This window comes from Malaya genurostris, chromosome 3 (assembly GCF_030247185.1).
Source record: "Malaya genurostris strain Urasoe2022 chromosome 3, Malgen_1.1, whole genome shotgun sequence".
NCBI classification, from domain to species: Eukaryota; Metazoa; Arthropoda; class Insecta; order Diptera; family Culicidae; genus Malaya; species Malaya genurostris.
The window spans coordinates 257,190,555-257,213,754 of record NC_080572.1 but is presented as its reverse complement, the minus strand read 5'-3'; the positions used below and the strand labels follow the sequence as shown (position 1 = coordinate 257,213,754).

Here is a 23,200-nt window from a genome sequence, read left to right as displayed (position 1 = left end):
TTTTAAACCCATTTCGAAATAGATTTAACGCAGGTTCATACTGATTTTTCATTTTGCTTTATAAACCGAATAATTGGCTGGACTATGATTTTAAAATAGTTTCCAGTAGGCTTTTGTGGAATTTTAAATTTCAACGCAAGATTTGTGATGTAACACTCGAGACTGCAATTTAATAAAATTGAAAATGGCTTGGGATAAATACACAGAAAAATATAATAATATCAGCTCGTCTTCATTGAGTTGGTTAAAAAAATTCGTGGGCGCAAATAATTTTGAATTCGCCTCGGGTGCCAGAAACGCTCGGTACGGCACTGATTATAAGTGTTTATTTTGTCAAGTAATATGATAGTTTATAAAGCTTCTATAAATCGTTTTTCCCTGACTAACAACTGAACTAAATATAGAGCAACTTGTACTAGAATAAAAACATGCATATACCCTTAATATTGCTTTCAAACATTATCTTTAAGACATTATTGTCAGTTCATTTCTTCCATAAATTTAGTTCTGTGTGTGTGTGTTCATTGGATGACAGTTTCACTCAGAAAATAATTGATGGTTCTAAAGTACATTCATGACACATTTGATGTGGGCTTTTTGATTTATTACATCTTAGGTTAAGCGTAATTTGCATCACAGAAAATTTCATGACCGCCATTTTGATGTTCTATACCGGAACATTTATTGAGGTAAAATAAACTTCCAAATATAAAAAACGGGTTTTGACGCAACGAAACAGATTCATACAAAAATAACGAAGAATCAAAAAAATTTATTTTTACAAATTAATGAGACTTGCGCAAAAACCGAATTTATTTCAAGGCAATTAGTTATAAATCCTATTTATAACTTATTACAAGTTAAAATCTTTCGAATCTATTGGTAGTTAAATTATATAAATTCTTCTACAGATCACTGACCAATGAGCTTTCAAAGTAGGAGAAAGGCAAACACGCATCGTGAGTTTTCCTCTTTGAGACTCGTCGATACCAAACATTTCAGAAAGTTTCAATTTTGAATTAGTTGAGATTATGTCATACAACTGAGAATTTTGTCATGAAATTATGATCATATTTCCGAATGCATGTAACAAAAATTATGTTGATACATAAGATACAACAAGAGATATTCACGATCGAAAACTCTCTCTCTCTCCCTCCGAGGATAAATTTTCAAAAGGTGCCCCATAGTAAAGTAAGTCGTATTCACGACAAAATTATATCTTCATAGACTTTTTCAGCAGAACAGGATTAGAATGTTTCTTCAAAAGTCTTTAGGGTTAAGACAATATGAGATTCTGGTAAAAATTTTAGAACGAGTCTCAAATACATACAGTAGGACAATACCGCTTTTGTAAATAATGCACGCACGACGCATTACTTGTGCTGTGTAAAAATAAAACACAGCCATTTTCTAATAGCCAATCTCAGAATCCTAAGAATCAGCCTGATATGTGAATCATAGCTCTACGAATAAATTCGAGAAACGTAACTTACGTTGGTAACCTGATATACAGTAAAGATAAGAATGCACGTTCTTCGTTTTTCAAGAAAGTCCATGAATAAAAAAACGTATTCAGTTTTTACAAATCAAATTCATTTTAGTTTTCATCCTTAACCCCTCTACGCTCAAGGGAAATATGTTTCCCTTCTATAAAAATCGTTATAGATTCTTCAATTACTATTAAATCGATGTTTTTTTTCTGAATGTTGAAGAAAACTTATTTCCAAGGTGACAAATGTGTTTCTGAACAAATAATCAAAAAGGACTGTCAATCTTTATTGCACTAAAAAGTTTGTGCAAAATGACGTTATGTACAATGTCCACAAGTACATGAAATCGTTTCGTAGAATGCCATAACCAACTATTTATTTTACTATTCTGATAATTAAATCAATAAATTAAATTACGATATAATAAACCCAACTCTTCTTTTATTTATTTCTAAGAATCATAGGGAAAAATGTTTCCCATGAAATTATAGGAAACTTATGCACCCTGCTATGTTTTTCTGGTGATATTCTCTTAATTTACACCCCCAATAGCTAAAATATTGTCTTGTACTGACATATTTCGTCCTGAACATCTTATGGTCGTGAAATGGTTAACCAGTAAGGGTTTTCAAGCCAAAGAATGTCTATAATCTTAAAACACCGTCTTGGATCTTGAAAAGGCTTCAATGTAATCTTGTAGTGGTCATTTAAGGACTCCCCTTTCAACAATACTCAATACGTACGAGTTTTTAAAAAATATCAATAACCCAAAAATCGTAATCGAAACGATTCCATCAATCGTTTTTCGTAATATCAGACGTCGCCATCTTTTCATTGAAACGAGATTTCAATATCTTCGTTCGAAGTCTTATAACCGAATTCGTTTGAAAAATACTCATTTTGTAACTGTTAAAAAAAATCGATAGACTGGATGTCGCCGTTTTGGATTTTTACACGTCTCCAAACATTGTTTCCTGGAGTCAAATCGACAAACTTGTTTCGAAATTACTCATTGTGTTAGAGTTTTCATTAAAAGTTCATAACCCTTATTGGATTTTGAATCGACTTAAAACATCATTTACCATTATCAACATGCATCTACCCGCTCAAAAAATACCATAAAATATCAAACTTAAACTTTACATAATCAAAATTTTGTATACGAATTTCGAGAATTTATTGTATCAAAACCCTCAGAATTGATATGCCATTAGCTAACATATCTTAGTACTCTAGTAACTAACTAGCGTTCCTAGAGAAAAAATTTTTTAGTTGTCTATATACAAACTGCTATTTATGTAGAATAAACTTAGATGCGAGTTCAATTTGAACTGCCAGTGCACTGATGGGATGATGGACGAAACGTGAAAAATTTATAAAGATGTATCATCCTCTTCATTGATAGTCAACCAACGATAAGAACGCGATTTTTGGTTTCACGAGAGAAATGATTTCATCGGTTTCCATACTGGGTCTATCTCTCCATTTTTTTTAAACACGACACCAACCCTTCATCATCTGTTGGTTCATAAACCAGATACATTGACTTCTCGATGAATTCCAATATATTCTACACATGAAAATCTTATTATAGTGCAAACTTCACAGCTGGAGAGCAACGTTTATCATGAACATTGTTTACTGTGTGCACAGAGAGGCAAATGACTGCTTGCATTGAAACTACACCTGAAATGGCCATACGAGTAGTGCACAAACAGCGTGTTACGAATTGTATATTTTGAAATATAAACAAACGACCTAAACTTCTCTAATATGCCTCTTACGTCTTCGACCAAAAGGAAGTATGCTAACTCATCAGACTTCTGTGTAGCTGTCGCCAAAACAATCCTTAATTTTTTTAAATCAAATCCTTGATTTCTTCAAACCAAACTATAAGAGCATTTATTAGTATTTATCATTTAATGTAAGATTGCAGGTGGAGGGATCCCCATAGAGATATGGCTATAATTGAATGCCGTAGCGCCTGAGCGCAGCAAAGCATGCTTGGTTCTTCTAGTCAATTATGTTGTTTCTTCAAATGAAGCTAGTTACGGGTTCGTGTCCCGTCTCTGCGATAACTTTTTCGTAGTTTTCATTACATAGTTGTATTCGCATGTCATTTTTCCAATATGTTTTCCTCGTTAGATACTGATCAAATTTAAAACAAGCTCAAGGCGACTGTACGTCTTACCAAGACTAAAAAACACATCGTATATAAATGGTTTTTATCCTCCGAGTAAATGAATGAAAAACTTGCAATCTTTTACGGTTGTTAGAATGATAGTAATAGTATTGATGTACGCATTTCAAAACTCTTTCACTTAAACATTTTACCGCTCATAATATCAGTACAATTGGAAAATTGAAATACATGAAATTTTTGAAAGGCAATTTACATCTGCCACCTTGATGAAATACACCAAATGCAAATCAATCACTGATATTATTTCATAAAACATTACCTGATTTATTTTGATTGTCAACATAATATTTCCATAAAGGTAGAAAAAAAGAAAAGAAAACAATAATACACAAATGATTCACCATCGAATTTACCGTTCAATCACCACCCATCGACGTCATGCCGGTTTACTATTTGATTAAACAATTGATTTCTTTATTGCCCGTCGTACCTCGAATCATAAAAAAAGATAAATTCCGCTACGCTGGATGGCAGCGTTCCTGCTGCGTATCTCAGCTCGAAGGCATTCGGGTGGGGGTGGGGTCATCTGGTATAGCCATCCACATCAATCAGCCCGGATGGGAAGTATATTTCGGCACGGCTGTCGATCGAAACAGAAGGACACCGAAATTGTCCATTTCGATGGGCGATTGTGGTCGTAATATAGCTTCTTTAAAGGTTGTTTTTTTTCCACCGTACTACACCTTCATTGTTTCGCTTTATCGCTTTTCAATTTTGTTACAAAATATGATTGCATGTCGTGCGGGCGCGTTGGCTCGCAGGTCAACATATAAGGTCAACGCGTTACCAAAGCACACGAATATTTGCTGGCGGTGGCGTTGGAGGTTGTGTTGATACGAGCGTATACCGAGGATGAGGGACGCATCAAGGAGGTGAAATAAGTGCTCGGAGGATATCATGTTTCCAGATTTCGGCGTGGTGGCTTAACCCGAACCGTTTGCCGCTTCTGTGTATCCAGCAGTAGGGATGACCAAAAATGAAAACTAGAAGTAAATGTGTTTCATAGATATCATTCCAAGAAGAATACAATGTATGTGTTCATGCGCTGGATGGCAGCGTTCTCAAAATCGAACATTCTTCTGAAAAATATCGACTCTAGCGGGTTCACTTCAAATTCTTTCCTTCTGATAAGCAATTCCAGAAATTAACTGCAGACAACTGAATATGCTTTTCCAAGAAAGGATTGCATCATAAGAAAAAGGTTGTTTAATATTCATTGTGAAAACGATTAGAGATCATTTTTGATGGTACGCTGAACAAACTAAGCTATGAAAACTTTCCTGACCAGCTCTGACGCTGGAATGGATGAGAGGTGTTTGGGAAAGCAGAAGGGTTAAAACAGTTCTTGAACAAATGAAGAAGACAAACCATTCTCATTTGGAGTTGTGGTGAACTGTCATGAACCCTCATTTCTTCATATTTCAGCGTGTTGTTTTAGCAATGGAATTAGTAGTTTAGTTGATATTTTCCAATAATAGCTGTATTAAATAGAAATATTATAAAAATTGTGAATGGAGTGATAAGAAGTGAAGCTATATAAATACACAGGAATGATGGATGCCATTTTTACATTTAAAGGGTTATTCCGGATGAGAAGACTTTCTGAATATTTATGTGTTTAGCAAATTGTTGATGAACTGCTTGAGAGCATGTTTTATATACTTCAATTGATACCCTATTTGCTGTCAACTCTTCTCACTCGATAAACCGACAACGTATTCCCTGGAAGAGACAAAAGAGGCCATTTGAGCAGAATTATCGGTATTATACCGACTGTTCACACAAATATTAAACAGATTTCAAATACTAGATACAGATACATAGACAAGAAATAACTAACCTGAGGTTGAATAATCACTTCATAAGTTTCTATATAATCAAATTTGACATTCGATCAAAAAATTTTAAACATTTTTGCCTTTCTCATATAGAAAGGTTATGCAATCACTGTAAAAACCGACTTTTGAACCGAGGCCCGGAGGGCCGAGTGTCATATCCCATTCGACTCAGATCGTCAAGTACGCAAAATGTATGTGTGTGTGTATGTGTGTATGTGTGTATGAAACGTTTTTTTGCACTAACTTTTCTCGGAGATGGCTGAACCGATTTTCACAAACTTAGATTCAAATGATAGGTCTTGAAATCCCATAAAAAATTCCTGAAAATTATTTGGATCCGACTTCCGGTTCGGGAGTTATGGGGTAAAATGTGCAAAAAAAGAAAATATATGTTCCAACTTTTCTCATAGATGGCGCGACCGATTTTCACAAACTTAGTTTCAAATGAAAGGTCCTGTGGTCATATGCGTAATTTCTGAATTTCATGCGGATGCGACTTCCGGATCCGGAAATATAGGGTAAAGTGGGTTAAAAATTGTATACCATCACTGAAAATGGGGAAAAACCTTAAAAAAATTTCTAAATCGATCTCAAATCTTTTCCAATTGATAGTTTTTATCAGTAGACGGTCAAACAAACCGATTTCGGTTAGTTTTTTAAGAATCTAAGAAAATTATTTTGAAGAATACCACATTATTATATACGGTAGTATGATTGATATGAGAAAGGCATAATTACACCACCAGGTGGAATAAAACAGGTTTTTAACATTTCCGTTTATACAGTGCACTACGCCCGTGTAGCGGAGGTTGCGCTGAAACTGTTCATTTTTGCCAATTCCACTACACCAATGCTTTACTACGAAGTTGGCATTAGTTTAAACATTCTTCATTTGTTCATATTTTAATTTCTTCATTTCTTCATTTTTTCATTTCTTTATTTCTTCATTTCTTCATTTCTTCATTTCTTCATTTCTTCATTTCTTCATTTCTTCATTTCTTCATTTCTTCATTTCTTCATTTCTTCATTTCTTCATTTCTTCATTTCTTCATTTCTTCATTTCTTCATTTCTTCATTTCTTCATTTCTTCATTTCTTCATTTCTTCATTTCTTCATTTCTTCATTTCTTCATTTCTTCATTTCTTCATTTCTTCATTTCTTCATTTCTTCATTTCTCCATTTCTTCATTTCTTCATTTCTTCATTTCTTCATTTCTTCATTTCTTCATTTCTTCATTTCTCCATATCTTCATTTCTTCATTTCTTCATTTCTTCATTTCTCCATTTCTTCATTTCTTCATTTCTTCATTTCTTCATTTCTTCATTTCTTCATTTCTTCATTTCTTCATTTCTTCATTTCTTCATTTCTTCATTTCTTTTCGCGGGATTTGGGCACGAAAACTGTATAACCGGATTCTACAGAATAACATAAAGACGGATGCATCCTGATCGACGACAAAACCTACGCCAAGGAAGACTCTCGAGCGCTGCCCAGACCGCAATATTATACGAAATCGGTGTACCAGGACCTGGACGACGCTGACACCACGGTGGCGATGGACAAGTTTGGGCAGAAGGTCTGGCAAGCAATTTGTACCTGTGGTTTGCGGTCGTCGATTTTCTTCACGAAGGGCACAATTAACGCCAAGATGTACGAGGAAGAATGTTTGAAGAAGAGAATGCTGCCACTGTACAGAAAGCATAAGGCTCGTCCTCTTTTCTGGCCGGGTTTGGCTTCAGCCCACTACGCCAACTCCGTTCTACAGTGGTTGTCAAAAAATAATGTACAATTCGTGGAAAAGGACATCAACCCACCGAACTGCCCGGATCTTCGGCCAATTGAAAGGTATTGGGCAATTGTAAGCGGCACTTTCGGAAGGAAGGTACAGTGTTCCAAAACATGCAGGGGTTAAAAAAACTATACAGTTGCCACAAGGAAAGTAACAAAATTAACTGTGCAGAATTTACTGAAGAATGTCAAATCCAAAGTCCGAGCGTTTTATAGAAACTAGTATTTTCTTCAATATAATCAGTGAAATGCATAAAAATGTAATTTTTCTACAATATATCGAAAACTGATTTTTTATCGAAAACTGATGTCAAATACGTATCATTACGGTTCGGTCCAGTTTTCATCTTGAACGATTTTATACCTTGCCAGTGATTTAAAATTATGTACGAAAGTTGGAGACATTTTAATTTTTCTGGCCACAGTATGTATCGAAAAGTTTCTTTTGCAATATTTTTTTTCATGTTTGCATCCTTTTGGTGGTTCCTGAAATCCGATTTTGTTCCGCTCTCAGTGTTTCTATATGTCCGTACAAACAGTGGTTTTAAGCATCTATAGCACAAACTGTTTTCAACAGATTTTCGCTATAATTTGACTTACTGCTTGGAATTATTTTTTCCCATCGATTCGAGTAGATGAAACCATATATTTCTGATCATTCAATAAATCGAAACTTCAATAAATAATAACCATTGTCTGATTGTCTCTGTTTTTTTTTCTTGCCAAATTTATGGTGTTCCGTAAAAGAGACGACAGTTTCATATCCAAGAAAAGCCTTCGAACAAAACTAGAATCAACATCTACGTGGCCTGCGTCAGCATTGATCAGTTGGATCAATTCAGTTTGCACAATGTAGAACAAAGCGTTATTCCGAAGCATGTAAATTTCAAAGATCATTTTGCAACCTCAGTTGGTTCTGGTCAATAAGGGAGTAACATCGCACGGGTGGTCTCCAGATTTTCTTCAACCGCTACTAATACCATTTATCTTCCGTGGAATTTGGGGAGATGCGGTGGTACCCGCGGTCTCCTGAAACAACAAGTATCGGACTAACATTGCTTCCCTTCCTTGCCCGCGTCGATATTGACCATTCAGGGAAAAGTTTTGAGTGAGTCGATATAGACAGTGAAAATGATTTGCTTCTTCCAAATCAATCACAAAATGCAAATTCGGGCGCTCTAGTTTTACTACGCTACAAGTCCAATGTTTTATATGGAAGGTTTATTAGAAAGGTTTGATGTTTTTCGGTTTAACTATAAAATTGATACGAATATATAAATTCTGCAAGCTCGAAAAAAAAATGAGTTCGGTTTGACTCAACTAAATGACGTCGCAACAAATTAATGTCCGCAATGACAGCCTTTTCTCTGCTGCAAAACCGCTCGGAAATCATTTTCACCACTTGTCCTACTCAACATCCCTAGTTACTTCCTATCCGGACCTACCACCCACCCTCAATTCCCGTCCATTCGCCCGCACCTTACCTGGATCGATGAAATACAAACGGGGGCAATAAAAATATTATTCCCTGCTTGGTGTTTCGACGGTGGCGGCACACGGAAAAAACATGGCGGTAAAGAGATAAAGTTTTTCCGCGTAATGGCGCAATAGAAGTGGGATTTATTCGAAGGTTAGGCGGTGACGCCAACGTAGATATCCGGGGGCCAAATCCTTCCAAAGGTAGTGCCGCTGATTTGCCGTTTCCGTGCACGGGAGTCGGTGTAAAATTGAAAATGTAAATTCTGGTATTTTATTGTAACGGTTTCTGTGCGTAGACGTAGACGCCTGCCAATAGCGAGAGGACTTCTTTTTCCCGACCAAGCTCGATATAATTGCGTTTCGGTGGAAAATTTCGCGTGAAACTTTATCTCTTACTTTTGTTAGCTGTCGACAATTTGTAACGAATGACGAGGAGCGTGAATCAGCAGATGTTCACATTGGCACCCCGTTCCCGCTGCCGCCGTCCGCATTTTCTGTGCTCACGGATGATGATGATGGGTGGAATCCCATCCAAGGCGAACCTCTCCGCCCTTCGTCCCTATTTCGGGTACCGTTTTCGGAGGTGAATCAGCTTCTTCGATTTCTCATTTTCACGTACGCGGAAAAATTGCTACGTGCCGGGAAGACTAAGCCAATTTTTGTTGGGAAAAATTGACGATTCGGCGCGCGGCTGTGGAATGAAGACTATGAACACGCCAACGTGAACGTGTCTGACTTTTGGCGAATATACACGAATTAAATACTGCGAAGCGTGTTTCTGCTCGCATGACTGATTCTTGAGAATGGATTATTTTTGCTTCGATTCATGGGTGTTTGAGGTTGGCAGAAAATCATGCTTTCAAATTGAACTCGCTCGTTTTCGCTTTCAGGTTTCATTCCGAGTTATTGAATGGTATCGGAATTCGGATGATTTTGCACAGTTGAAAATAATAACATACCGGTTTTCGGTAGATGGACTGTTATTGATGATATTCTTGGTGGATATTGAAAGCAAGAGTTATCACCTCAACCAATTGTTTTTCATCTGAATCCTATGGTAGTTATTTCGAAATTTCATACCAAGTGCAAGAGTGATTCAGTAACTTTTATTACATACCGGTAAGTTGAATCTTCTAAAAAATTTAAAAGAATAATAATCCAGTTTCGCCTAGCAATTCTAATTTGAATAGCTATTACCTATCCATAAACTATCATATGATACTCTGCCACCTGCTAACCGACGAAGTCGTTTCCGTTTAACGATTGCGTCTTTACAAAATTATTACCATTATTACGTGCTAATGCCGAAATGGCGTGTATTCGGCCCGAGCGACTTTTAAGCCGGGAATTATGCCGTGAGAAGAGTAACATTCATTCTAACTTCGAGCCAAAGCAATTATTTTATGTGTGTTTTATATACTTCTTCACTTCGCAATCGTTAGCTCCAGCGCACGGAAGGGAAGGGATTGGCGGCGGTCGACCAATTCCAGTCAAATGGAGAATGGGGTCCCTCCCGATTCAACCGAGTCTCACGACAGGTGGCTTCGGTAGTTCGGAGTTGAGTGACGAATGGCCGATGGTGACTTCCTTTGAAGTATTGATTTTCCCATCCGTATTGAGCCGTTGGTGGTGGTTCCAGACCAGACCGAAGCAGACGACACGAAAAGGGACCTTCGTTTGTCAATAAAAACAAGCGAGGCACTAATTACACTTCAGCTTTCGAGGCTTTTGTTATTTTATGCTGCTCTAGGTTTATTAGTCTCCGCTACTCCGCAATAATAAGCCCCGGGCAGATTGGATACTCCAAAAAGGACTGGTTTGATGGATTGATTTTCTGTTGGCTCACTTGGACATTGGAGCAACTTCAAAAGGGAAGACTGAGATGCGGTAATTAAAAACTTCAAAGAAAACTCTCGTTAAGATATCGACGCCCTGAATGAAACTGTAAGTTGTTTGGGTTGTCGTGCTCCAATCACTTATTTCCGAACATGATTCAGATTTTATTCCGCCAGGGTCGCGTTCTAAAAAATCTTATTCATACTTTAAAATACATGGTTCGTGAGGAAAATGACTGATATTTTAAGTCGCCGTTGTAAATACAGGCCGAATTTTAATTGAGTGTCTTGTATCAGCTTTGTTGTTTCACTTTAATTTAGGATACAAAAAGAACATCAGCAGCTTTCAGATCCAAAAATGAGAAAATGAGTCATATTTTCTGAAAAAGAGTGAATTTTCATGTTATGATTATACACCATGATCCAAAATTCTCCTATCAAGAACTATTTGGTCTTTTTAAAAACTTAGGCGTCTAAAAATAAGAAGTTTCAAATGAACGGCTGAATGCAAAAACCGCATGACTGCAAATTAGTTCAAAATACCCGTTAAAGCATTTTTGACTGCAAAACCCCAATAAAAATATTGAGTGCGAAGCTCGAATCCGAATCCGAATCCGAATCAAATATCGTTTAAAAACATAGCTCTTCGAAAAACTTCGACTGTAAGAATCGAATAAAAACCAGGCCGGTCGTTCAAAAAACAAATTTTTCATCCGATTTTTGCAGTCAAATGTATTTCTCAAGGTTTTGCATTCTAAAACATTCTACTTAAATGGTTTTTTTTTCAAACTAAGTTTCACTTATCCGATTTTTTCTTTCAACCGTTCAAATATGAAATAAAATTGTATTATAAACGCATTTTACACGTATAATTTTTTTTCAAAAATCTTGACTTGTTTTAAATTCTATGCTTTCGAATAGCTAAGTAACGAGTCGCTTCTATAGATTAATTTGAATTCATATAATTTGAATCCTTTTCAGTACTAACATATTGTGGTTTTGCACAACGACGTAAAAACACTGTATTTTCTAAACAGTTATTCGTGTGTTACTCCGGGTATGCTTTTACACATTTTTGCAGATATTAGAGAATCCTGTTAAACGTCAAACATATTTCACATTAAAATCTTGCAAATATTTCTGATGAAAACTGCGGTATAGCTTTTTTTGTTTTTCCGATAGACTGTTTGGAAAACAATTTTAAACATGAATAATGTATACTTTTAAATAAATTAATACAGATATAGACATTTCTATGAACCGCCAAAGTGTTACCGCAGAGACAGGTCCCGTAGCTAACTCCTAATCGGGGAAATTGTTTTTTTTTTTTGTTAAACTACTCTGCATATGAAAACACATGAAGAGAAAGTCCAATTGACTAGACGAAACTAAGCATGCTTCGCTGTACTTAGCCACCACTTCCCGTATCGACGGAAACAAATTCAACAGAAACATATATATATATCGATCACTATCACGGAAAGACCGAAATCAGCATTTTGGCGAAAAAATTAACTGTTTTTTTTATTTGAGTTAGTTTTTTTTTTTAACAACTGAAAAAGTCTTACTTTTGCTGATTTAGATTCTCATTTCCTTAATAACGATTTACATATTAGTTGAAATGGCTATTTTTTTAGTTGAATTCACCAATTAAACGTTTTGACATTTCTTAGCCAAGGCACATTGCATTACCATTCAACTGATTTTTTAGTTGAATTAGTAAAATAAAATGTTGTTTTCAACCAACATGAATGGATGAATTGGCTTCTGCGATCTGCAGTTAGTGTTAGTGTCAGTAGGATAGTACTAGGGATGCAATGATTCTGTACACTAAGAATCGGCTGCGAAGTCTGTTGAAACAGAAAGGCCAAATTCCACAAAAGGAATGACTTTGACTTTGATCTGCAGTTATATGGCGCACTGTCACCGAAAAAACGTTTACACTGTAAAGACTATTAGCCACCAGATGGCACACTACTACCGAAAAGAATTTTTCAGACGCGGTTGTCTTTTCTATAATGGCAGGCATAAATACGATAGCGACTTACTGTGTTGTATTGGAGGAAAAGACATAAACGAAATATAAACTTGATTTCATAAAAATTTTCATCTATATAACTGTTTTCTTCATTCGACTTCGCGTAATCGACTTTCTCCCTCTCTCACTTCGTTTGACATATACAATTAGAGTGCTGCATTCGAAACTCACTCCACCGTTCCACGTAAAAACATTATCAAGCACAATCGCTTCAAATGCGCACAAATTCTGAACAAATACACTTTCCACTAAGAGCTTACGACATTTTTACATATCGATTTAGAAATTTAAGTATGAATATATCGTAACACATGCGAAAAACATCAAAACAATTTGCAAGCACTTTTAACAAGACTATCTTTTTTAGCTTTTTAATGGATAACTTGTTAATAAAACCAAATTGAGTTTTGTTTTCTTTCTGCTGTCTTTCAGCACTAATGGTAACAGATAGAGTTAAATTTTCTGATATTAATCACAAAATCAGTTGCCAATGAGAATTTCGTGTTGGATTGAAATTTTGCTGGGTCGTGTCCGAGATATTCTCTAAAAACAAGAGTTTTTTTTCAGCAAAGTAAACTGGAAATTTCAACTAATTCAATAGTCAATTTTGAAATTCTGTTGTTAAGATCAACTAATTCAAAAACAGTAATACGAATTAGGGGCAGAGCTGACGTGATTAAATAAATATGTCTCTGAACCAATTTTAGTAGCACTTTTATTTCAATGTATGCATTTTACCATTATATCGCATAATTTTCACATTGTCACTTTATTCGGAAGATTTATACCATGATGGATTTTCATGGGAGAAGAGCAATTGCTCATGATTCGAATTATTGTGATGATTGTCATGATTTCATGAAAGGAAAGGATGATTGGTTTCATGATTTTTTATTCATGATAACGATAACGGATTTCTTTCCGTGTATATTTCTCTAAATCGAATATTTTAAAGATGGTACAATGTTTAGATTTGAATATTGTGTTTTCAGGGGCTAATTTAAAAAAAATGGTTTGTCGCTCCAGCAAACAACGTAAATGATGGTTTAAAAACATTGAACACTCATCATCCTGTAATTCGATGTGGATAAAATTCTATAGTCTTAACAGATCGGCTGAAAAGTTCGTATCGTTTCTATGATAGGGCGCCACTAGAATTAATTCCATACCATTTTCAGTTAGTACCAACCTTCAAAAGATACGTGTATAAATTTGACAGCTGTCTGATTATTAGTTTGTGAGATATTGCATTTTGAGTGAAGCTACTTTTGTTATTGCGAAAAAAATGGAAAAAAAGGAATTTCGTGTGTTGATGAAACACTACTTTTTGATGAAAAAAAGTGCCTCCGATACCAAAAAATGGCTTGATGAGTGTTATCCAGACTCTGCACCGGGCGAAGCAACAATTCGTAAGTGGTTTGCAAAATTTCGTACTGGTCATATGAGCACCGAAGACGATGAACGCAGTGGACGTCCAAAAGAGGCTGTTACCGATGAAAACGTGAAAAAAATCCACAAAATGATTTTCAATGACCGTAAAGTGAAGTTGATCGAGATAGCTGACACCCTAAAGATATCAAAGGAACGTGTTGGACATATTATTCACGAATATATGGATATGAGAAAGCTTTGTGCAAAATGGGTGCCGCGTGAGCTCACAATCGATCAAAAACAACAACGAAAAACCATGCTGAAATTGAACGAATTGGGCTTCGAATTGCTCCCTCATCCACCGTATTCTCCAGATTTGGCCCCGTGACTTTTTCCTGTTCTCAGACCTCAAGAGAATGCTCGCTGGTAAAAAATTTAGAAGCAATGAAGAGGTAATCGCTGAAACTGAGGCCTATTTTGAGGCAAAGGACAAATCGTACTACAAAAATGTTATCGAAAAGTTGGAAGATCGCTATAATCGCTGTATCACCTCTGATGGCAATTATGTTGAATAATAAAAACGAATTTTGGCAAAAAATGTGTGTTTCTATTAAACGATACGAACTTTTCAGCCGAACTGTTAATATCTTTGACTTATCATATATTTTTGCCCAGCTTCACAGATTTTCATTGTATTGAAGAAATAATGAGAAGTGAAATTCGACTGAATTTACCTGCAGACGATATTTTGGTTTCGTCATGTCGTACCAAAATGAGTAACGTTGGCATTAATTTGTTTTTGCTGAAGCGAAATACGAAAATGTTTCGTCTCTCTTCTTTCGTTTGTTTTGAATGCAATCATCTACGATAACTGACGCAGTCATTAAATGAAAATGAGGTTGTTCGATTGAATTCCTTTACTGAAAATACGTGACAATTTTCGGCTCTGAGTAACATTATTTAACACATACAGTCTTATGAACATAAATACATCAATTCCGTGATAAAAGACAGGTGGGTAATGTCAAAGACACAACTGGATGAAGTAAATACGAATAAGACTGGCATGCTCACTTCGGAAAATAGTTTTTTAGTTTGAGCGAATCCTATACCTATTTAGAATAAAAAGGGTGAACGAACATAACAGACATAGAATTATGTCGAATCTTTCCAAAAATTTGGAATAATTGCATTTTCCATGATACTGCAAGTAGAATAATGGCGACGAAAATGAAAGAAAATTTTTTCGTTTAATAATGCAAAATATTTGTGTTTCTGTTTTTCCCAATAACGAAATACATAATAATTTATGGTTATCATTGTTATTAATATTGTTAATTTAATTCACATCGGCTGCTCATTCGCCGAAGGATTCAGGCCTAAAACGTACTAATTTACAAAGTGAATAAACTGTCTCGGTTCCAATTGCACTAGACTTTACTATTGATATAAAAAAATTTGAATTCATGTTATGGCATATTCATTTGACACCAGTTATGTTTGGTAAACTATGGCATGTTTGGTAAATATGCTGCAGAAATGATATAGTTTAACAGGTGTGACATTATTTTCTGTCAAAATATTTTAAAATTCATAACAAGTGGAGAACATGAATGATATTCTTTTACGAACTAAATTATGCATTCCATAGTTGGACACCCGAAAGAAATACAATGAAATAATTGTTTTAATTTTATTCAATAATCGAAATGTATTATTAGGAAAACCGAACTTATTTGAGATCTGCAAATGGTGCAGACTTAGAAAAAATGATAAAATAACAGGAGCGTCGTAATTCACTTAAATTTGAAATCCAAAGGATGTAAAGATAAGTCATATCATTAACCTCACAGTTAAGTTAACAGAAATTTGTATTGATACAGACGCAAAAACTATACTCACATGTTAATGCAATATTATGTCATCATCGAAGAAATTTCGGCATGCTTGAATTTACGTCAAGCGTAAGTTTCATTTTTGCTAAGAGTGTAATAAACAATGATAAAAGTGACGCATACATCCAAACTGCTTTTACAATTACAAATATAATATTTCAAATATATTCAACCATAGCAACAAACAAAATACAAGAATCTCTCTATAATGATCGATTTCTCCTCTTTACTTGTTTCAGATGTTCGACTGTAAAAATCACATACGAGTAATTCAGCCGATGGACAGCGGAAATCGGTTGTACATCTGCGGTACCAACGCACATAACCCGAAGGACGTGGTGATCTATGTGAGTATGAGCTTCAGTACAATCCAGCTTTAACCAGAAATCGATATCAAATCCGAATTGATTATTATTGATCACAATGAAATTTATATTATCACAATCGATGTTCAATCCCTGTATTGTTTCCGTCGTGTTTATGATAGTGCATAGAAGAGAAATGACCATTCTGTTAATTTTTTTTTCGTCCAAAACTTGTTTTGAAAAAACTAATATTCTTGATATATTTATGTTTCATACACTTCATTTGGCATGAAAATTGCGAATACACTTTCTTGCGACTTCGGTACAGTTTCCAGGTTCTCGTTCCTGTTTATGTTTCTCTATTACCTATTCCGTTAGGATTGCATCAGCCATCCGATACAGGAAATGTTTCAAATGTTACTTACTGTCGAACGAGACGGAGTTATTCATTCGATTCCATTTTCAAAGCCATACTTTTGTGTCAATAAACCTTATGTCAAATGTGTTCACAGACACAATGACGCTACGGTGGCAGTGTTAGTTACATCTTTATATTGACAAATAAAAATGGATGTGGCTGTCAAATCATGGCTAGATTTTTCTGTGTGCATAGCGTGGCGACTTATTTTTTTGCTTACGGACATCTTTTCAATGCAAACATGGACAACTTTTTCCAAGTGCGAATTTCAGTACATTTTTTAAAAAACGTACAAAAATAGGTTCAATTTAGAAAATGAGCGCTGAGTTGCTTAGGTAAAATAGCACTAAGAGTTTTTGCCTTTCTCATATAGAAATGAAATGAAATTACTGTGAAAACTGATTTTAGATTATTATATACCATTCGACTCAGTTCGTCGAGATCATAAAATGTCTGTGTGGGTACGTGAGTATGAGGATGTGTGAGTGATTATGTCTGTCTGTAAGAAACAAATAATGTCACTCAATTTCTCAGAGATGGCTGAGCCGATTATCACTAACTCAGATGCAAATGGAAGGTATCATGGCCGCATAGGCGGCTATTTAATTATATCGTGATCCGGCTTCCGGTTCCGGATTTCCAGGTGATATGCATTAAAAAATGAAAAAATGTCACTCATTTTTCTTAGAGATGGCTGAACCAAATTTTACAAACTTAGATTCAAACGAAAGGTTCTATAATCCCATAACTTGCTATTGAGTTTTATCTCTATTCGACTTTCGGTTCCGGAATTACAAGGTAATATGCGCAAATTATTATTCATGAAAATGCGCAGTTAGTTTTCTCGGAAATTTCTCAACCGATTTTCACAAGCTATGATGCAAATAAAAGGTCCTTAAATTCTTCAAAAAGTCAATCCAGATCCGAATTTCGTTTCCGGTATTACAGCGCGATGAAAAAAAAATCAATTTCATGAGTATTTTTTCACAATTGATAGCGAAACGAGTGGCAAATTTGTATAATACTTTCTGGTAAATTCATCTAGTTGGCAAATCTTGTTAGTTGGTGGATAAATGAACCTACTTTGGGACTACTAGTCATCGGTTTCCGATTCCGAAAACACTAATATTATTAAAGAAAAAATTCAGCACAATACGGAACTCAATTCGATTTCGCAGCAATTGTTGAACAATGATTTTCACAAATCTTGATTCGAATTAAAGCTCTCATTGTCTTAAGAGATACTTTACAATTTTATCCAGATTCGACTTTCGATTCCGAACAGTGGCGTCTCGTGACAAAATGGACTAGTTGTGCACTGAATATGTGGTATGAAAGCAGATGTAACAGTTCGTTGTAAGTGAAAACTAAAGATTGAGGAATGGAGGTTCGCTTATGATTTTCAATACAATGAGATAACGATATACTTTCGGATGGATTTTTTTATTATACAAACAAATCTCAGAACTGAGCTGAGTAATTCTTTCTATTCTTAAATCTGTGCAATAACTCATGTGCACGGAAAAGGCACTATCACAACGACAACAGATGCTTGAAATTGTATGTCTGATGTATATGAGATGCATGTGAATACGCGCATTTTCAGTGTGATTCAACCTGCTTTCATCGAATAAGTAAAGATTTAAAATAAATAATTTGGATAGGGTTAGGGACGCAGTTCATTCCTTCAATTCGACCAGTTGTGCAGTGCACGAGGTGCACATGAGGACGAGACGATAATGGTTCCGAAATTATAGGGCGATGAGTGTCAAAACATGCAAACTGCCATACAAAATGGCGATGCAAGACCGGTACGTGCTGGTACGGAAGAAAAAAACACCACCGCCTTCCGAACGAAGCACACAACGTGATTCGTTCAATTTTGTATAACGTACAGTGTTACCACATTTAAATCAATATTTTTCAGGATAATAATATGTAAATCTGTGTTAAAAGTCTGTATTGATACTCTGTATATGAAAATAATAAGATAATAAAGCGCAACGAAATGAAAAAAGAATATCAAATCGAATCTGAAAATGACAGCTACGTTTTGTTTAGAGATAGCGTTTATTTTAATGTGATTGACAATCATTTTTTTTACTATCCTACGTTACATCGTTCCATCTTATCAGAAAATTTTTAAGAAAACATTCATTCAGAATCATGCTAAAATAATTGCAAGAAAAGTTTATATAGATAAAGCATCATTAGCAGATGAGACCACTTTTAGTGTTTACCATCCTTGATATTCTCTTTTTTATCTTTTTTCATATATATATACAAAATAGGTATAGAATTCGCTCAAACTTTCGAAAATTTTTCCGAGGCCCGGAGGGCCGAATGACATATACCAATTGATTCAGCTCGACGAACTGAGCAAATGTCTGTTTGTGTGTGTGTATGTGTGTGTATGTGTGTGTGTGTGGGGGGGGGGGGGGGGTCTGTATGTGTGTTGTCAACTAAGAGGTCGAGATCTCAGAGATGGCTGGACCGATTTTGATCAAACTAGTCGCAAATGAAAGGTCTCCCCGTCACCCAAAACGCTATTGAATGGTTTTGAGATCGGATGTTTACTTTTTGAGTTATTCGAAGTTTTATGTCAAAATTTTCAGTTTTTTGACAGTATCTGTCACAATTGACCTTGAAAACAGAATTTGTTTTCAGACTTAGATTCCGCACGATAATACCTATCCAACAAGCCATAGATTGTTAAAATCCGTCCATTTTTAACGGAGATATCGAAATTTTTGTGTAAACGACTTTTCCCCGTATTCCAGCAGTAGGAGTTTTGAGCGCTGTATGACAAAGCAATGCTTGGGAGCAACGGAAAACACGATTTTTTATTCTGTTGCATACAATTGTTTCTAAGTACCAAAAAGACTGTGTACAGCATCCTTTTTCATGACAATTTGCCTCGGACCGATTTTAGCACGGCTCGTTTTTGGCAACATAATCGTTCGAATATGACATATATAAACCAGATGATGGCAGATTTTTTTTAATTATATTGTTTCAAACTACTTACAGCAATAAATGCTGGAAGAACATAACATCCATATACCATTCGAATCAGTTCGTCGAGATCAGCAAATGCGTGTGTGACAAATAATTTCACTCAATTTTCTCTGAAAATTTCTTTTCTACAAATTCAGATTCATACGAAAATTCGTATGCTCCCAAACAAAGTTCCTGAATTATGTTTGGTTCCGACCTCTGTTTCGGGAACTACAGGCTGATATATAAAACGAAATCAAAATTGTGTAACTCATTCTTCTCGTAGATGGCTGAACCGATCTAAGATTCAAATGAAATCTAAGAATCATCTAAGATGCAAATGAAAAGTTTCAAGATTCTTTAAAACATCTTGCTCTTCAGTCAGATCCAACTTCCGGTTTCGGGGATACAGGGTGATTAGTATAAAAATGTCTATTCCACATAAATTAATCAGGTTTATCGGGTTAGCAGATTTGGATAGTCGATAAAAAAATTAACTTTTTCCAGTTTTAGTGGTATTCAGTTGTCGATTCAGAAGGCACCTAAAAATTTAATTCATGCTATGATTTCTCAAAGATGTCACTGATTTTCAAATATTTTGAAACAAATGTAAACTATACAGCTTCTCAGGTGAATTTATCTGACTTCGGCCATACCGATTTTAGAATTCCGGTTCCAGCATAAAATCGTTTCTCAAAGCTCAATCGTTTTCTCAAAAAAGCCTAATCAAATTTCAGAAACAAAAATTCAAATTGAATTAAACTTATATACAAAATTAATTAGTTTTATACATACATACAAAAATTAATGAATTTTATCCAATTAAGCTTCTAAGTTGTACTCAAAACTGTAATTTTTCGTCATATGGCGATACGAATCGGTTTGGGTTATACTGGTTCCTGAATACCGGCTCTGGAAGTACCTTAAATTACCGTAAACTCTAAAGTGGAACTTACATATCATGGCATGTTTAATCGATTATCACACTTCTAGATTTAAATTCGATTGTATTTGCAGTTTGGACATTACAGAGTAATGAGTGATTACAATCTCAAATTGTCGCTTAAAACGACGGTCATTAAAATAATGTAATGAAAACTTAAACACCGAAGAATATTCATGCAAAAAACACATGCGAATTGATAAAAAAAAGGTATCATCTCACTGTTAGGTGGATTAATCACGTTTTTAAATTTATACCCACTTGTTAGTATTATCACAAAATCATGATAAGGATTCTAGTCTTTGAAAGTATACTATTTGTCTTTCACTTCTATTTAGGATTTTAAAATATTTGAAAAGTATTCTTGAATTGAAAGTCAATTATGATGATTTCAAAGTTACTTAAAAAAACAAATTTGGATACGAACAACCACAAGATATAAATCTGGACAAATGAAACGATTTTATATAATAATAATTTTCAAGACAGAGAACGTACAAACTTATTCATTTTATGAACAGCGATTAGCGATTCAGCGAGATTTCAAATGATACACGTAAAATCGCAGATCAGCTTATCTTGAGTTTATCTTTGATACTATATTTTACTGCATCTGATAATTCTATATATGTGAGTCTGTCCAACTTATTTGCACTAAGTTCCGAATCTTTTGAAGCGTTTCCTGATGGGCAGTGGCGTACCGAGGAAATTTGGCACCCGGGGCAAAACAAGAGATTTGCCGCCCCCATCGTTGGTATAGTGAGAAAAAAAACAAAACTGAACTCCATCTCCGGAAAGCTGACTTGGGCAAGCAAAAAAAAAGGTCCCAAGGATTACTTTGCCGCCCCCTAAAATTGAGGCGCCCGGGGAGAATGCCCCCTTCGCCAACCCCCTCCCCCCTCAGATAGGCCACTGCTGGTGGAATAACAACTTATTCAAATTGATACTGCATGATGATTTGAATTGCATTGCATTGTTTCCGCAATTTTAGCCGTGGGAAATAACTGAAGAATGCTAAAGTCGTTTTTGCTTCGAACTTTGCAATCGGCGGGGATAAGGCTAACCCGATATAAGAATCAGGTTTGAAACTGACTCGATTTTCAGTTCAATAACGATGAAACTTCAAACAAACGGTTTGATATCAGTGAGGGTGGAAACTGATTTATATTTCAGATCAAATTAATTATAAATAGTTATTTTTGGTTAGAGGCTTCAAATATTACATTCTTTCACATGAAACGTGTTGCAAATCAGAGTCCCTGCATCATTCGTCGTACTATTATTGGGAACAATAGATGCCACTGCTTTATTCTCACAATAGCAAATTGTTCATACGTTAAAAAAAGGGTACGTCAGCAAATTTGTACAATATTCTCTTTTGAAGCTATACTCGGTAAACATGTTCACCAACTCTGAACTGTTAAGGACAACAAAACCAAACCGAAAAACAAAAAAAAAGAGCGAGCATCAAATAGATAAAGTTGGGCTTTCTGGTATGCCATACTCGACAGTTGACCGGTGGCTGACCAAAACTGTACCAACTACTACGTATCCAGTGTCCACCCCACTCCCCCTCTCCACGGCTACCCGCGATTCAGGCCGATCAATTTCCGAGCCCAACCCTTCTCAGCTCGTTTCGGTTTTTGCGCTAACCGGTATCGTCGGTCAGTGGCTGGCTGTCTGCAATTTCACCAAAGTTGTCGGTAAAATTTCATCTAATATTTATTCACGAACATTCACAAAGGGGCTCCACACAGGGAATAAAATGAGAATGGATTTGACCCGGCAGGGGAAAAACAAACTCACTATTTATGTTTCGCTTGCTTTGTTTCCCGTCTGTCCTGCCCGGCAGCGTGGCCCATTTCACGAGCGCGAGTCTTGCAACTTTGTAATCAATTCATCCAAATCATCGATTTTATTTTTTTTTTTTAGTTTTTGGTTTTGCTTTGGTCCTACAGTAGGTTTGTTATGCCACGGGGAGCCACCCAAAATCCGAATGCATTCAGTTTTACAACGGGATGGTACCGAAAACAGAAAAAATTTTAAACTTTGTTTATTTACTTGCAGTCTAATCTCACACATCTACCGCGGTCGGAGTTCGTGCCCGGAATTGGTCTGGGCATCGCGAAATGCCCGTACGACCCACTGGATAACTCGACCGCCATCTACGTGCAGCAGGGCAATCCCGGAGATTTAGCCGCGCTGGTGAGTAAAAAACAAAAAAAAATCCCCGGCACAGGCCCATTAGAAGCAAACGCGCATAGAGTTTAAAAAAAATTGTATCCGAGATAATGCTATAAATTTTCGAAGTAACACATTGGAAGTAAAAACTAACTCGAATAACTATCGCGGAATAAATTTGGTAGAAGCTCACCGAAACCATTAATTGTGAGCTAGGTTTAGCTATTTTTTTTGTTGTTGTCGAAATTTGATTTCCGTTAGTACGGTAAATTGTTTCTGGTTTGAATATTTCAATGGAACCCGGTGAGGATTCCCGGAAACGTGACAACAAAGCGGATGCCGGATCATTGGTTAGAAATAAATTTGAACTCAGGGATGATTGAAACTGTAACGCATCCGGAGAGCTCTGCCGAAAT

The 23,200-nt window shown here is 35.8% G+C and overlaps 1 protein-coding gene across 2 annotated transcripts in view; it reads left to right on the top strand.

Moving 5' to 3' along the window:
* LOC131438427 (semaphorin-2A) overlaps positions 1-23,200 on the top strand; it is a 250,567-nt gene that overhangs the window by 200,876 nt on the left and 26,491 nt on the right. For both annotated transcript variants that reach the window (XM_058608443.1, XM_058608442.1), the window contains exons 6-7: positions 16,180-16,287; positions 22,671-22,808. In XM_058608443.1, coding sequence (XP_058464426.1) covers positions 16,180-16,287; positions 22,671-22,808 — 246 coding nt within the window. The remainder of the gene's footprint in view (positions 1-16,179; positions 16,288-22,670; positions 22,809-23,200) is intronic.